Below are 16,604 nucleotides of genomic sequence, written 5' to 3' on the forward strand. Positions count from 1 at the left end.
TAATTCTTAGATATCCGAGATCGAATCAATTTTTCCTCTTGTTTTTCTTACTTAATTTCAATTCATTAACCCTAAATTTCCAACACGCTTGCACAAATATTACTTTCGTTTCTCTTCTTCTCTTTGTCTCCTGCTACTCTGCTCCAACTCGTGATAAAATTCAAGTATTTTTTCGGTTCACCGACGAGTACATTCATGCTAGATTAGTACCGATTCTCCTGTTAATAAGAAGCCGTCGTCCAACTTGATCCTCGAAGAACATACTGCACGAGACAAATCTTTTTTAAGGATAATGTACGTTGTACAAGTGTCGCTTTGCTTTATTGTTATCATTCGTTTGTTTCTGTTCGACCTTCTGTATCTGTTAAAACTTCACACTATTTTATTCATCTTTCGAAAACTACGATATTAGCTTACAATAATTATACTAAATTAATATTGATTTGAATCCATTATTTAATTTCACTTTTTGGTTTGAAACACTTGCGAAGAAATTAACATAACAATGAGATTAACTATTTTTATTTGAGGAGGAGAATTAAGATCCCATTCCATCAATGAACACTTAAGACGATTAAATTCACAATTTATTTATCACCATCAGAAACATAAACAATATTTCATGTAAATATAAAACTAATAATATAATTAATGATTCATTTAACTATCTTAGATGACCATGGGCCCATGCATACCTCTCCACTTAAAACCGTGTTCTCTTTGTGGGTATCCAAGCCGACGAACTTAGCAAATAATCAATCATTGTCCCCGTACTAAATTGTAAATTGTTTATGATTTTTTATTCCCAGTTGCTGGATTTACACGCAACAGTTGAGATAGCAAAGTAGTGTTTGAAATTGTTTTTTAAAAAATAATTATTACTTTTATTTTATAAATTTAATATTACCTAGTCTTTACACGCTAGTATGGTAGTAAATTCATTTATATCTACAATGAGGATCAGAGGAAAGGATCGTACTTCCTCCGATTGATCCAAATATATAGTCTATTTTCTATATTGAAATTGACAATTGTTTATGATTTTTTATTCCCAGTTGCATGTTGTCCCTGATGCAAGAAAAGAAAAAAAACTGGAGGAGATGTAATAAAACCAATTGAAGGAGCAGAGGATAAATATGCTTATTCCTTATTCATCCATAAACAAACAACCTATATATATAGACTAATACATAACTGAAACTAACGTTCAAAACAAACTCCTATTGACTAGGTAAATGAAAACAAACTCATTGATACTCCTAAAGACTAGGACAACATAAACATGTAAAATTAAATTTCCTCAACGTTCCCTCCCTTAAACTGATGTTCCTATACATCCAGTTTAATAAGAGTTGAAATTTGAAGCTCCATTCCTCAAATTGAAACAATTGAAGCACAAACACCAAGTAATTTTCTGAGCTTCTGAAATGAAGGAAGTTTTAGAAGCTTGGTTAGAATATCTGCAATCTGGTCTTCACTTCTACAGTAAACAAGGCTAATGACTTCATCATTTGTGAGATCCCTCAAAAAATGATACTTCACATGACATACCATCAAAAGAGACACCTCTTCTTCCTTTTCTGCAAAGTTAGTTTGACCTACACTTTGTTTGTTCAAATCAGTTTGACATTCTGATTTATAATGGCCATACCTATGACATCTGAAACATTCAACATTGGACTTGTCTATTGACTTTGATCTGTTAGTTGTTGGATGGTGGCCTCCACGTCCTCTACCTCTTCCTTGAAATTGGCTCTCTTGATGATGATGATTTTGTTGTTGGTTCCCACGATCATTGTTGTTTCTTCCTCCTCTACCTCGACCTCTACCTCTTCCTCGTCCTCTATCAACTTTACTAGGTGTGGAGTGATATTCTGATAGAGCTTTCAATGCTTGTTCTTCTTTTTCTTGCTGGTTAATTTTTTGCTCATGAACTAACAAAGAACTTTGTAATTCGTCAATTGACAGTAAACCAACATCATTTGCTTCTTCTGTAGCACAAACAACAAAATTAAATTTTGGTGTCAAGGATCGAAGAATCTTCTCTATAATGAGAACATCTTCAGTCTTGTCGCCATGGATCCACATCTTGTTAAAGATTGCCATCGTTCTTGAAAAATAATCTGTAACTGATTCTCCCGACTTCATTCGAAGTATTTCGAACTCCGAACGAAGTGCTTGAAGCTGCTGCCTCTTAGCTCTTGCTGTACCTTGGTACTTCTTCTTCATGGAATCCCAAATATGCTTGGCTGTGTCTTTGCAAAGAATGGTTTCCAAGATTGAGCGATCAATAGCTTTGTGGACTAATTCAGTTTGCTCTTTCACGTGAACTTTGTAAAAGCCGGTAGCCGTTGCGGCAGATGGAGCACGGCCAACATACTTAATGTCATCAACATTACCCCTACTTAGTGATTTCATTGCGGTGCCTAGACGAGGGGCAACATAGCTGTATGCACCCATGTTCATGGGCTCTTCTTGGCACCATACGATCTCGGAATTTGGATATCTCTTCAATTCTCGCTGGATGAGTTCATAAGGGAATGGACAAAGTTGCTCCACCCTACAAATTGCAATATCCTTTCCACCAACTTTTTTCCTCTCTTCATCGAGCTCATAGTAGACCTTTCCTGAGCAGAGAACTAGACGTCTAATACCCTCTTCAAGATCTGAGTGATCGTTCTGATCTTTTATAAGCCGTTTAAATCTGGTTCCTTGCTTGTCAAAACCAGGGTGAATGCTGAAATTACAGCTATTGAAAGAAATGATACATGGGAGTTATGTGATCTTCCAAAAGGGCATAAGACAATTGGTGTAAAGTGGGTTTACAAGACAAAGTTAAAGGAGAATGGTGAGGTCGACAAGCACAAAGCACGTTTGGTAGCCAAAGGCTATAAGCAAGAGTTTGGTGTTGATTATAAAGAAGTCTTCGCTCCAGTTGCAAGGCATGATACAATTAGACTAGTGATTGCTATGGCAGCTCAAAACTCATGGCCTATCTTCCAGTTGGACGTAAAATCAGCATTCCTCCACGGAGATTTGAAAGAAGAGGTATTCATCGATCAACCTCCTGGCTATGCAAAACTTGGCAATGAGCATAAAGTGTATAAATTAAAGAAAGCTCTATATGGATTAAAACAAGCTCCAAGGGCTTGGTATAATCGTATAGAAACTTATTTTTTGAAAGAAGGATTTAAAAAATGTCCTTATGAACATACACTTTTCATAAAGATTGAAGATGAAAAAAAAATGCTCATTGCTTGCCTATATGTAGATGATTTAATCTACACTGGAAATAATACAACCATGTTTGGAAACTTTAAGAAATCAATGATGGATGAATTTGAGATGTCTGATCTTGGTATGATGCATTATTTCCTTGGCATTGAAGTAGTGCAGTCCTCTGTTGGAATTTTTATTTCTCAAAAGAAATATGTTCGAGAAATCTTGGACAAGTTTCAGATGAAGGATTGTAATCCTGTAAATACTCCATCTGAGTTTGGAGTAAAGCTAAAAAAGGAAAATGAAGGAAAAAAGGTTGATGACACTCTTTACAAACAAATAGTGGGGAGTTTGATGTATTTGACAGCAACAAGACCTGATATAATGCATGTTGTAAGTATGATTAGCAGGTACATGACATGTCCTACAGAGAGTCATCTTTTGGCTGCAAAAAGAATTTTCCGTTACTTGCAAGGTACTAAGGAGTTTGGGTTGTTCTACAAGAAGGGAGAAAAGTCAAATCTTTTTGGCTTCACAGATAGTGATTATGCAGGCGATTCAGATGATCGAAAAAGCACATCTGGTTATGTTTTCATGATGGGGACAGGACCTGTTTCATGGTCATCAAAGAAGCAACCTATTGTCACATTATCATCCATTGAAGCTGAATTTGTTGCTGCAACAGCTTGTGCTTGTCAAGCTATTTAGCTAAAGAAAATCCTTAAAGAGCTGCATTTCAAAGAGGATGGACCAACTCAGATTTATTGTGACAACAGTTCAGCAATAAAGCTTTCAAAAAATCCAGTTTTGCATGGTCGAAGCAAGCATATAGATGTGAAGTATCATTTTTTGAGGGATCTCACAAATGATGAAGTCATTAGCCTTGTTTACTGTAGAAGTGAAGACCAGATTGCAGATATTCTAACCAAGCCTCTAAAACTTCCTTCATTTCAGAAGCTCAGAAAATTACTTGGTGTTTGTGCTTCAATTGTTTCAATTTGAGGAATGGAGCTTCAAATTTCGACTCTTATTAAACTGGATGTATAGGAACATCAGTTTAAGGGAGGGAATGAGGAAATTTAATCCATTTGTTTTTACATGTTTATGTTGTCCTAGTTTTTAGGAGTATCAGTGAGTTTGTTTTCATTTACCTAGTCAATAAGAGTTTGTTTTGAACGTTAGTTTCAGTTATGTATTAGTCTATATATATAGGTTGTTTGTTTATGGATGAATAAGGAATAAGCATATTTATCCTCTGCTCATTCAATTGGTTTTATTACATCTCCTCTAGTTTTTTTTCTTTTCTTGCATCAGAGACAACATGCATTTCCTATTCATGCACATTGGTAACATGTGAATCCTTCATTTAGACTAGCTAGCTTGTAGCAACTTTAAATTTCAACTCTCTATGCATTAATTTGTACTGTATTAATTATGCTACTTTTACTTTTTGAGAGATTTCATATAGCTATCAAATTGATACAATGGATTTGATGTGTGGATTCGAAATCACATTCAATCAAATCCTCCTATCTAAACACAATCTTAACGTGCATGTATAAAAATAATTATAATGACCAACTATATATACACAATTAATCAAGGGAAACTTGCTTTTAAACCCTCACTAGCATAGTTATATTTGTGTTCAACCCCTGTCTGAATTAAAAAAAAAAATTGTAGCCCCCGATCCACACAAAATAATTTATGAGTTGAAAATTTTGGTACAAAACATTAAAAATTCGGAATTAATATATGATATTTGAGTAGTAATTATTTTAGATATATTATTAAAGATAAAAACTTGAATATAAAATTGAAACAATTATATTATATCAACACTTGTTTGTATACTCAAATTATCATATATCAGTATCAGATTGAAATAGTTTATACTGAAATAACATATATCAGTACCATATTTATATTATTTTGTACCGATTTCTATCCGAAAAATACACACGTCATTAATATCAATACTTTTTATACATGTTTGAGTACTCAAAGTTCATATACTAGTAACAAATTTTAAACATTTTGTATTAAAATTTTATATATTATTATCATATTTTTAATGTTTTGTGTCGATTTTCATCAAGAAAAGACATGTCACTAAAAACAATACATGTTATACATAGTTGTTTACTTAAAAATTATATATTAATATCAGATCTAATATATTTTGTACTCGATCAAATGTTATATATCAGCACCAAATTTTCAATATTTTGTATCGAATTTCGTCCGATAAAAAAAATTGATTCTCAGATAGTGTAAAAATGTTTTTTTAATCAAAAATTGCTGAAAACTTTAGTTGAAGACTGAATAGAAAAATACAATTATTATATCGGGGATTTATTGATTATTTACTCGTGAATCAACTTGGGCTTCGAGTTGAATACAGTAGTGCATGTATGCCTTTGTTTTCTGTCGGCCGTGATCTAAAATCAATTATTTTACAAATGGTTTTGTACGTGGATCTCCTGGTCCATTACCTTTTTCAAGTTCAAATTCAGGAGAAATAATATTGCATTACATCCACGATTATATATGACTCCTCGTACTGTCTCAGGGACGAAGTTAGACATTTTTGTAAGCGGAAATATTTTTTTATTCAAAATAATTCATTATTAAAAAAATTTAGAAATTTACAATAGTTTTTTTTTTGTTGTTGTAAAAAATTACTCATTATAATTGCAATACTGTATTCTTCCTGGGTCGATGTCCGAGTGGTTAATGGGGACGGACTGTAAATTCGTTGGCAACATGTCTACGCTGATTCAAATCCAGCTCGGCCCAATAATTCACCAATCTAACATAAGATGGTATAACCCACCTTGTCCTTCAGAAATACCGCATACGAAGCTAAAAAAGAAGAAAATCTTCTGCATTGTAACAATTTCCAAAGAATCATCAACATCACCAAAACGTTGTGTCTTGAAATAAAAAACAATTTTCACAACCACTCATAATAAATTCATATTTGAAACACAAGCAGGCTGAAATCACAACAACAGTCAAATAATTAAACAACCCTTTTCAAATTTAACTAATCTCATTCATGGAATCAAACTATAAAAAAAACGAAAAGAAAATCCATAAAAAATAAAAATGTATATATATAAGAACAATATGCCAATACAAAATTGAATACTTCCCCGATTGGATCCTATTCATAGGTCATGATAATTCATACTGGAAAAACGTTTTTCTTTCTTTTCCGTTGTCAGCTTATGATCTAAACGAGTTTGCACGTACACAATACATGTTCCCCGGCCCAACGCCGAGGACATCCAAAAAGAGGGGATATTTCGTTAAATTTTGAATTGAATGTCTTATATTTTTGATAAGTTATTTAATAGTTGGCATGTTGAATCACTTGGACTTCTCTGTCTGGTGGGAAATCGCTCTTGAAATCTTGTTGCTAAAACTCCCAAGGAGTGAAGATTTTTTTTTAAAGGGGGGTTTAAGTATTTTTTTAAAAATAAATTATTCAAAATTTAACTATTTTTTGTTCTTATCTTATTCATATAAGATACAGCATTAAAAGAAATAAAAATTTTGTCAGAGGAAATGAGAAGTTTCATGAAGTGTTCAAGTAAATACGTTAAATATTGTTCAAAATTTTAAGGATTAATCACTACTAGAAATTCTTATTCGGTGGATTTATACCAACACATACAAAAAGATCACTATTGATGTTTCTTATTCGTGAGCCAAAAATATTTTTTTCCCAGTTTTATTTTTGAAAATATAACAAGAGAGTAAAATAAGCAAGAGCAGGGCCCTGGATTAAAACCTCTTTAAAATATCAGGTAGAATTAAGTTCATGAAGTTCGATGCTATATCACGTTTGAGTTGATCATGTTGGAAATTTCAAGTAAATTTAAAGTTTGAATAAAAATTATGTCTCATGAATGTGAGAGTGTCATTTGGCTCTCCGCATCTTTGAGTTAGTTGTGGCTCATTATTGTGGAAGTGTCTATTGACTTTCCACATTTTTGAGTTAGTTGAAGAGTTTTGGCTCTTCGTATTCTTGAGTTAATGGGAAGTTTAATTGAGTTAATTAATCTTGCATGACTCTTGGTGTGCATATTTCTATTTAGCATCCGTTAAATCTCGGTGATAAAGTAAAGGTAAGTTTTCAGTTCGCCGTGATAGTGTCTCGTGCTAAGTCATTGCTGTTTGTTCCGTTGTATCCTGGGAAACAGACGTCCGCTGAAACCTCGAATCACATACCGGAAAGGACGAATCTGTTTTAAGGAAATTGTACACGCTACAGACCTCGGTTTGGTTTTGATTTCTTTTACACAATAATCATACTGTAAACATCACACTTGTTTCGGTTATTGCTTTATCTCTATAAGTTCGTTTCTACGCTACTGTTTTTTGCAATTTTTCTAACAGATCACGAATATTAGATCTGCTGAGATATTTCTCCGGCAAACAAAATAAATAAATATATATACATCAAGTTTTGCATTCTTATTGTTAAAACTTTGATTTGAACAAGGTAGTTATTTGAATTAACTCACGACCATGAATTAAATACAATAAAAAAATAACATCGATAAATATAAATTATGATTGCTGAATTTGAACAAATTGTTCGACACCAGATTTCAATGTAGTGTAGACCGCACGCCATCCGGCTTGAGTTGGATGCGACGAATCCCAGAAAAATGCAGATTTGGGATCGCTGCAAACTGTGTACAGTTTCTTGCCTTTGTCATCCAAACTGCCACAGGAACATTCGGCGCATGTGCCCATACAGCAGGGCTTCAGTGGAGATTCAAACTTCAATTTCCCTGCTTTTCAATAAAAAAAAAAGTTTATATAAGATCATTGGACATGTAAAAATTAAAATAAAGAAAGAACATGATATATATGTGCAAATATAGATTAATTTAAATACCTTTCAAATCGTTCTTCTGATCGAGAATGGTCGTGAACGAGTCGTAAAGATCAAGAACGAATATGTCGGATTGTTTAGTCTCGTTATTCAACTTGGCGACTGCTTGGCGCAGTAGGAGATTGTGAAATTGGACGGCGGTGTTCTGAGTAGTGTTGCATTGCTGGAACGAAGTCAACTGAGTGATGCGAGGGAGACAGCCCAATGGCTGCAACGCGGTCACCACTATTTTCCTTGCTTCGAACTCGCTGATTCGTTTCAGGTTCACAGCTAGTTGATTCACCACTCGAGGGATAAAGCCTTGTAAACCCTGAGTGCAAGTAATGATTAATGTCACAAATAACTAATAAACAAAAAATATTATATTTATATCCCCGACACCAGATATTATTGAGAACCGAACTCAACCAACCCATAATTATAAAAAAACAAAAACAAAAAAAAAAAAACCAACCCGTAATCATAAACTGCGTGCATGTCATTTAATGTAATAAATTTACCTGGATAGTGCCCCCATTTTGCAGAAAAGCAGCATAATCATTCCCTGCAAGAGAGACTAGGACAACAGACGACTGCAAATCCCGTTTTGTGTACCACCGATTCATTAACGAGATTCTCGAAGAAATCGATTTGAGTGGTCATGTTTGGTAGAAAAGCCCCCAATGTATCGAACACACCGCTTCCCCCGAACGCGAAGTTCATCCCATACCGAAGATTTTGGTCCCGATTTTCCTCCATGCGTAGGCTATTTGGAGTCTTCAGTCCCAAGGATTTGGCTGCACGTCGAGGAGTCAAGATCAAATTTCAGTAATGATTTAAGGGATTAGAAAAAAGGTTGAAAAGTATTTCTGAAGATAAATCAACTGCATGACTGCCATTAATTTCTGAAGATAAATCAACTAAAGTCAAGAAAGGCAACTAATTTCTAGCAAACATTTATTTTTTCATTAATGATCATTGAATGCCTGCTTGATTACAACTTCAAGCTAACCGTGACAAGTATAATTTACTTCACATATAATGGATCATATTGTCAGCTTAATTAATTAGTACTTGCCTTTACCAATATAATTTAATGTGTTTTTTATTAAAAAAAAATAGCATTCTTATTTAATTGGAAACTGCAAAAAGCAGTGCATGTATGACATTGTGTAATCATACATAAGTAATCAATAATAATAATAATAATAATAATAATAATATAATAATAATAATAATAATTAAAGCAAAATATAAAGTGCCACCAAATAATGATAAAAATGTTATAATGCCACATTTTTGTCACGGCAACAGTCAATAAATGAATAAATAATTTTTAATCAATTATTTTTTCACTTACCGACGTAATCTGTGAGAACTCGGCCATCGGAGAATCGGCCGGCGGGCTTCCCAGGAAAAGTGATGCCGTAGGGTATATTCCACGAGTTAGCTAATGTTTTTCTGATGTTACCAGTGTCCGCATACGAGTCTCCGAACACAAACAGCTTGGTGGGTCTGAAGCCATAATCGCCACGGTGGTTGTGGCCGCGGCCGTCGTGGTAGTGATGAGCTGAACCTTGAACACCTACACATCACACGGACAAATTAACACATTAATCTTCTCAGTAAAGTAAAAAGCATCAAACTAGTTTTGTCGTGTAGAATTTCGTACCTGAGAAGATGATAGAGCAGCAGCAGAAGAAGGAGAATATAAGAGCTGAGAGCTCCATTAAAGAGAATGTTAGGTACGTAGCTAGTGCTGTGATATATATATATATAGCGATGATCAATTCCTAAAGGAGGAATTATTCCGGCTGTCAACTTTTGAATGTTAATTCTCACTGGAAAGTCTTTTAACAACCTGCACATGCATTTGCTCAATAATATAATATAATAAAATTGCGTAACGAATTAGATTTTAGATATGTATTTTATTGATTTTTAATCCTTAAAAATCAATATTATAGTAATTTTTACGTTACGTATTTGGTATACCAAATTAGATTTGATGGTTTTTTTAAACAATTTTTTTTCCCTTTAATAATGGAGAAGTAGCTATTTTATTTTCCAAGTTTGTGTTCTTGAAATGTAGATTCGGGATTTATAAAATGAAAATGAATGGGTCAACTAAGTTATTTCTAATGAAACACATAGTTGTTTCGGGGAACCCACGAGTACGCGGACGTGTTGCCAACCCCATAAATACATTCATGAAGACATCTTTGACAATCTTCAAAAATGTATATTAAAATTTTATGAATTTTTAAAAATAATTTGCATTTACATGGGAATTTAATGATTTAAAAAATGTCATAGTTTCATTATTTAACTTTTTTTTTAACCAAGTTCCATTATTTTTAAAAAGCAGAACTAATAAATTAATAATATGTACGGTTTTACACATTTTATAAGCACGGCCGATCAAGTCATTTTTTTTTAAAAAAATAATGCAATAGTGTGAATTGGCTTGGATGGTAACAGTTGACTTTTGTCCATAAATCTAATTTTCAGCCAAGAATCAAAAATTCGATGTTTCAAGATTCAATTTTGTGAGACGGAACTCCAATCCAGCATAACTTAATTCGAATCAGAATGTAAAATCAACATGTATTTTGATGAACCGGAAGCTTGGATTATATTTATCTTTATTTGTACTGTATATTCTACTACGTACACAAGACATTTTTTTTAAAAAAAAATCCATTTAAGATAAATATATTTATTTTTCTCAACTGGGTCGCGAAAAATGAAATGGATACTTGTTTGCTTCTCATAAAATTTTGTAACTAGACAAACTAATAATTACCCTGAATTTCATTTGGATATTTAAGCCACACCATGCTCTCGTATAATACACCGAAAAGAACTACATAACTAGGATTTAGCGTATTCGACTCAACTCGATTCGTAATAGTACAACTCTACACAAAACTGACCTCCAATCCGATCCGATCGATCTGGGTTTTCTTTCCTGGAAAAATGAGCTCTCTTGTCTAGCTAACTCGGTCCCTTCCTATTACCCTAATTAACTTTAAGTGGTGTATCTCTTGAAGTCGTGATCTTGATTACCAAACCCGGAAACACATCATCCGGGTCATGAATGTGCGGGTTCTCCTCAACAATATATGGATCCCCACACTTGTCACTTATAGTCTGCAGCGTCTCTCCTTCTCTCACGACGTAGATTTCGTCGCATGGCCTCCCCAGCATAATTTCGTGCAGTACTGTAGATTCCTGCGCCGAAAGCTCTCCTCCTCCGCTGGACTCACAGCTGCTCAATATCAACATTAATGCAACCAACAACAAACCGTGCCACAAAATTGCCTCTGCAAATCCCACCGGCGAAGAATTTTCTCCGGACATGGTTGGCTATATATTTCTTGTGTTTTCTTTCTGTAAATATTTTCCGAGTTATGGCGTGTCTGTGTTGAGCGTGGGGTTCTCAGGGTGGTTGTATATATAGGGTTGGGTTGTGCATGTGAGGATGCTTTTGACTTGGCCAATGGAGAAGATGGTGGCATTGGCTAAATTCAACTGCTTCATTAAGTGCGTTTGGTACCTGTCAATTTGAGGAATACGATCGAACAATTAATGAGAAGAAAATTTTGGGTTTTTGGCCCATAAATTTTGTCAAGTCGACAGAAATTTTATATTTTATCACTCTCAAATATATAGACTCGGTTTACTTTTTTCGCACAAAAACTTCATTTAAAAAACAAATTTTACATGCAAACTTCATTTCGACACTTAATTAACATAGATGTATTGTAAAAATAATTATGTAGATATTGGACTATATATTTTATGACAGCTTTAAAAAAGAATTGAAGTTTATACAATACATAACGGTCGAACCTTCCTTTTGCATCTTTTTGTATGAAAGATTGGATATTTGCAGATGATTCAAAAACGGCTTTTGGGCAAGTTTTTATTACGACATGGAGTAAAACGTAAATTAAGGAAATTTTAATTGCAAGCATGCAGTAACTTGAGCTTATTGGTTTGAATGCAGTCTATGTAAGTGAGAATAATCGAAGAAATTTACGTCCAAATTTGTCATGTGACCCAAATTTTGCCCAGATTTGTCAAATGCATGCATCTCACTGGAACTGGGTGATTTAACGTGTTTTAAAAAATAATATTTTTTAAAAAAAATTGCACCTAAAATATAAAGTTAATCTCGTTATCTTGAGAAAAAAATTGATTATGGGCATCTCTAATATCTTGGAATTTGACTTAAATGTATCTGTGTGTACTTGGTAGTAAGACGTATGACTTTTTCAAATCCCCTATTTCCCTGCCTTCTGATTCGAGCATTGAGAATTAAAATGGGAAGAAGTCAAAGACGTTGACTAAAGTTAATATCCACTTTATTAGTCAGGTAGTAGACTGGTGGAGCAAATAATTAATTAATATTGTTTAAAAAGTTAAATCTTATTTTGCATTAATATAATGGATATTTCTCAACGAAAAACTACAACATTCCTCCTCCAAATCGCACTAAAAAAATAAATATGTATTCCCTTTCATGTCACGTGCAGTAAGATTGATGGATTTTTTTAAATATCTTGACAAATTTTTATATTCGAGTGTCCACAAATTGTAAACAACGAAAGCAAAGAATTCATATCATGTTTTATCTTACGGTTTTAGAAAATTCATGCTGTCGTATCCACTGTACATGATGTTCAGGCAGTAACATACCAAGTCTGGCTTTATCAGATAACATACCACTTCTGGTTCTACATGGGCATGTATGCACAACAATATTTATAAGAACCAATAGTACTGAATAATCAACATATAAAAAATTACAATTTTTTTGGAGATATATCACTTCAACCTAAACATGATACAGGAAACTTGCCCTATAAAGTTACAAAACAATAAAGCCCAAAAACTCTGAGTCTTAGCTCCAAGTACAGTATCTATGCCAACACTCGCAATCCTCTGTTATATTGTTATACAAAAGGGGATTCGTTAATGGGAAAAGTAGCCACAAGAATCCCAGCATTCCCACTACAAATGCCACACTCACCATCCCTGGGAAAAAAACAAGCCATTTGACATGAACACTAAATAAGGAATACCACTTGGGAAAGATAAAATCTAACATACATTGAGACAGAAATCAAAGTAAAAAATTTCAAATTTCATATGATAAAAGTCGCTCTGAGATAGAAGACCGATATCACAAAAAAAGGTTCGATTTCTACTAGAGTTTAGTCATAAACTCATTTCAATTATAAAGACTCCAAAATCATGAATTTACTTCATAGAAGTTGGCAACAACCAGAGTGAGACATACCAGATCTACGTGAAAACATTGCAGGCAAGCCCATAAAGTTGCAAAATATATGAGCAATCAGTGGAGCAGATAAATGTCCTGCCATTAGTAAATATTAAGATGCATTAATCATGGCAAGTAGTAATTGAAAGAAATATGGGAATGTAATGTGTTGCACTCCATGCAATCACATACAGGAAGGATTGCTCACCAGTGCGAATAAGTAGAAAGGATGCATAAGCCCCAAATATGACAGTGTAGCCTAATTGGAAACCTGAACGTGTGACATAGATAACAAGCAACTGGCATTACTAAAATATACCTTTATTCATTTTAAAATGGAAACTCAAACTTGAAAATCAGAAAGATGATAATATAAACCTCCGTCCAACCTTATATCCCTAGTGCTAAAAACACGCCTAAGATTATGAAACAAGATACATCCTCATTAATGCAATTGGCTACATTTCAACCATTTCATAGAAATCCATAACTCAATGTAAGACTCGTCCTTTATCACTCTGCCAGGTCATTTACTTGAATTCATACATCAGCAATATCAAAGTAAATAGACAACAATTTACCTACAACTGAACAAGCTTTGAGAAAGGTATAGTCTTCACGGACATAGAACTCCAAAAAGTGGTTTAAATGAGCTGCAAACAAAAACATTTCATTATTTTTATTTAGTTTTGTATTAAACAACAAGCACCGACAATTGGAATCTTGAAATGTGTATAAATGCAATAAATACTGGAGGGAGGATATAACAGCGAGCCTGAACGCTTACACCATGCCAGTAGCAGTGAAGCACGGTACACCCACCCCCACACAACTTCCATAAGTTAGCCAAGTGCTCCAGGGAAAGAAAGGCGAAGAATTGTGATAAAGAGCATGTACTAATAGCAGCATAATTTAGATGATCAGGCCAAGTCATTGGGGTTATGGAGGGAAAGACAAGTGTTATCACTGAAGACATTTCCCCTTTCATAGCACCCCTTCACTCCACAAGACCTTGAGTCGTACTTTAGGAATATACAAATTCTTGATCAAGACAAGAAGGTTTAAGAATATGCTGATATGAACTTCATACATTTACCTAAACTGAAAAAAGTAGGACAGAGGAATATGACCACATAAGTGCTGAACCCTCCACAGAGTAACAAAGGAATCATGCAAGCTCTGAACACCAGTTCTTCAGTCAGTGGTGCCTATTCAAAGAAGGTGGAGCAATATCAAAGTTTTAACATAGCCAAAACCGAGAGGTAAAACTTTCTTCTATGCAAGGAGATAGACCGAAGCAGTGCTTTGACTATCATCAATCAAATCCTCAAGAAGCTCATAATGTATGTGATCCGGGGTTCTTAAGAAATGTTAATTTGAGCCACATACCACCTCTTTTATCTCAAAACAAATAACTCCACAGACATCCATAAAGCTTCTTGAAATGCCTTTAATGTACATATAACACTAAATTCATGACTCTCAGCTCTGTAACCACTAGATCGATGTCCTCTTACTCCTTTCCGTGTTCAGCAAAATAAGCAGGAAAAATTGAAATTAACAAGGAACAGATGTTCAAAATCAGGCACTTATTTACCCTTTGAATTGTTTGACAAAGAGTACGATCTACTAAATTCTAGACGCAATTGAATAAATAAGTCCAACTTTTTTTATCACAAGACTCTCATCTGTCAAAAGGCCACAGCAATATGCAAACAAGGACACTAACCACGAAATAGTTACGCCAGGATGAAATACTGGAGACGATTGAAGCTGCTTGATTGATGAACCTTTGGAAAAAGTTTTTGCAAAAAAGTGATGGATTTCCACCTACATTCAAATATTTGTTCCTTGCTTCGAGTACCGATAAAAGATTCCGCACAAAAGACCCCATGTACATGCAGGAAGTCAGTGAAATGGGATAGATCAAAGCTTGCCACTGTTCATATATAAAATTGCAGTAAGTAATCAGTCGCTCTTTTCGATCTGCGAATCACAGAAGAGTATAATCCGCTAAATAGTCCCATACCCAAATATATTGAATTGTGTTAACATCAATTATTGGTTTTCAGTAAATTACTCACGATATGATCCAGCCTGATGTCATAAACACCAAATAGAAGTGATGCATCCCACTTCCTTATCTATGAAAAAAGAAAAGGATGTAATTAGATAATAACTCAAGCAAGAAATATCCCATGGTTTTGCAAAATAAGTTGTTAACAGACTTGGTAATTAGCTAGTAAACTGCCATAATGGTTATTAAAATATAAAACTATCGACAACGTCACCTCCAACTAAACATGGTTTTGCAATCAGGGGGTCAAAAGTTCGAAACTGGTGTGCAAAAATTTCATATATTTCTTGAAGTTAGTTTTAGACCGTACAAAAATATTCATTATTCTGCCTCTCATATCCACAAATTTTGGACAAAGCCGTTCCATTTGCAACAGACTGTTAGCTAGGCATATGTTATACCAAAGACACCGCCGTTCCATTTCAAGAAGCAATTAATCAATCATAGTCGCAGATTCTGAACCCTAACAACACATTCCTCAAAACCATTGAGCTGCATAGGTTTTCTATCAAAAAGTCAGGGAGTAGAATAGAGATAGAAGGTGCTCACAGGGAGGATTAGGGAGCAAAAACCGAGACAGACAATCGAGGAAACTGCTGCGCATACGAAACGTCGCACCATAAAGGATTTGAAAGAGGTTGGCTGAGGTAATCGGAGAATCAGCGTAGGCGAGTAGAGAATCGCAACGTAAAACACCGCCATCGCGGTGCACGCAGCCACCGCCCCTGACTTTGTGATGTCATCACCCACGCCATCGTAGCCTTGGTGTTCCATTGGCACCATCGTATTGCCGTCTACGGGATCCACAGGCGACAATGCACTGAGTGTTGTCTGAAAAAGTAGGCGCATCTGCTCACTGACTTTAAGATGGGCTTGATATCTTTTATAGGGACGGGCTGAATCGATTTGGTAGCATTCTTTGACTTGCTTTGGGCCGTCACTTTGAGGCCCAATATAAAATGGACCTTGATCACCCAACCAGTGGATGGAGAAAACGTTTAGTCATTGTTTGGTGTGTAGGATAAGAAGTGATTGATTAACTTGTCATGTGTTTGGTGTGTAGGATGAAGATTGTTATAGGTTCGTTCAGCCTGCATCATGCCCGCACTGTATATATATTATTATCT

General features: G+C 34.6%; 3 protein-coding genes and 1 pseudogene across 3 annotated transcripts; all 4 read right to left on the reverse strand.

The window, feature by feature from the left end:
* Positions 1–1,374: 1,374 nt before the first annotated feature.
* On the reverse strand, positions 1,375–2,460 carry LOC142550769 (uncharacterized). The gene has a single exon (XM_075659832.1). The coding sequence runs from the start codon at positions 2,458–2,460 to the stop codon at positions 1,375–1,377; it is 1,086 nt and encodes a 361-aa protein (XP_075515947.1).
* A 5,223-nt stretch (positions 2,461–7,683) lies between these two features.
* LOC142550980 (GDSL esterase/lipase At5g03610-like) lies at positions 7,684–9,979 on the reverse strand (annotated as a pseudogene).
* Positions 9,980–11,131: 1,152 nt separating this feature from the next.
* Positions 11,132–11,473, reverse strand: LOC142550771 (uncharacterized). The gene has a single exon (XM_075659833.1). The coding sequence runs from the start codon at positions 11,471–11,473 to the stop codon at positions 11,132–11,134; it is 342 nt and encodes a 113-aa protein (XP_075515948.1).
* A 1,324-nt stretch (positions 11,474–12,797) lies between these two features.
* On the reverse strand, positions 12,798–16,381 carry LOC142551850 (CAAX prenyl protease 2). Its single transcript, XM_075661290.1, has 8 exons — positions 16,027–16,381; positions 15,485–15,544; positions 15,130–15,339; positions 14,497–14,608; positions 13,982–14,053; positions 13,609–13,671; positions 13,419–13,496; positions 12,798–13,153 (listed from the first exon to the last, which is right to left on the reverse strand). The coding sequence occupies exons 1-8, from the start codon at positions 16,324–16,326 to the stop codon at positions 13,020–13,022; spliced, it is 1,029 nt and encodes a 342-aa protein (XP_075517405.1). The 5' UTR covers positions 16,327–16,381; the 3' UTR covers positions 12,798–13,019.
* Between the last annotated feature and the right edge of the window lie 223 nt (positions 16,382–16,604).

The sequence above is a fragment of the Primulina tabacum genome, chromosome 7 (genome assembly GCF_025594145.1).
Source record: "Primulina tabacum isolate GXHZ01 chromosome 7, ASM2559414v2, whole genome shotgun sequence".
Taxonomy (NCBI): Eukaryota; Viridiplantae; Streptophyta; class Magnoliopsida; order Lamiales; family Gesneriaceae; genus Primulina; species Primulina tabacum.

Bases quoted from the DNA above. Each gene is read 5' to 3' on its own strand.
- LOC142550769 (XM_075659832.1), bottom strand. From the start codon at position 2,460: ATGGGTGCATACAGCTATGTTGCCCCTCGTCTAGGCACCGCAATGAAA.
- LOC142550771 (XM_075659833.1), bottom strand. From the start codon at position 11,473: ATGTCCGGAGAAAATTCTTCGCCGGTGGGATTTGCAGAGGCAATTTTG.
- LOC142551850 (XM_075661290.1), bottom strand. From the start codon at position 16,326: ATGCGCCTACTTTTTCAGACAACACTCAGTGCATTGTCGCCTGTGGAT. The intron at 15,340-15,484 runs GTGAGTAATTTA...ATATATGAACAG, and splicing joins ACATCAGGCTGGATCATATC to TGGCAAGCTTTGATCTATCC. The intron at 14,609-15,129 runs GTTAGTGTCCTT...TTCTTTGAATAG, and splicing joins CCTGGCGTAACTATTTCGTG to GCACCACTGACTGAAGAACT.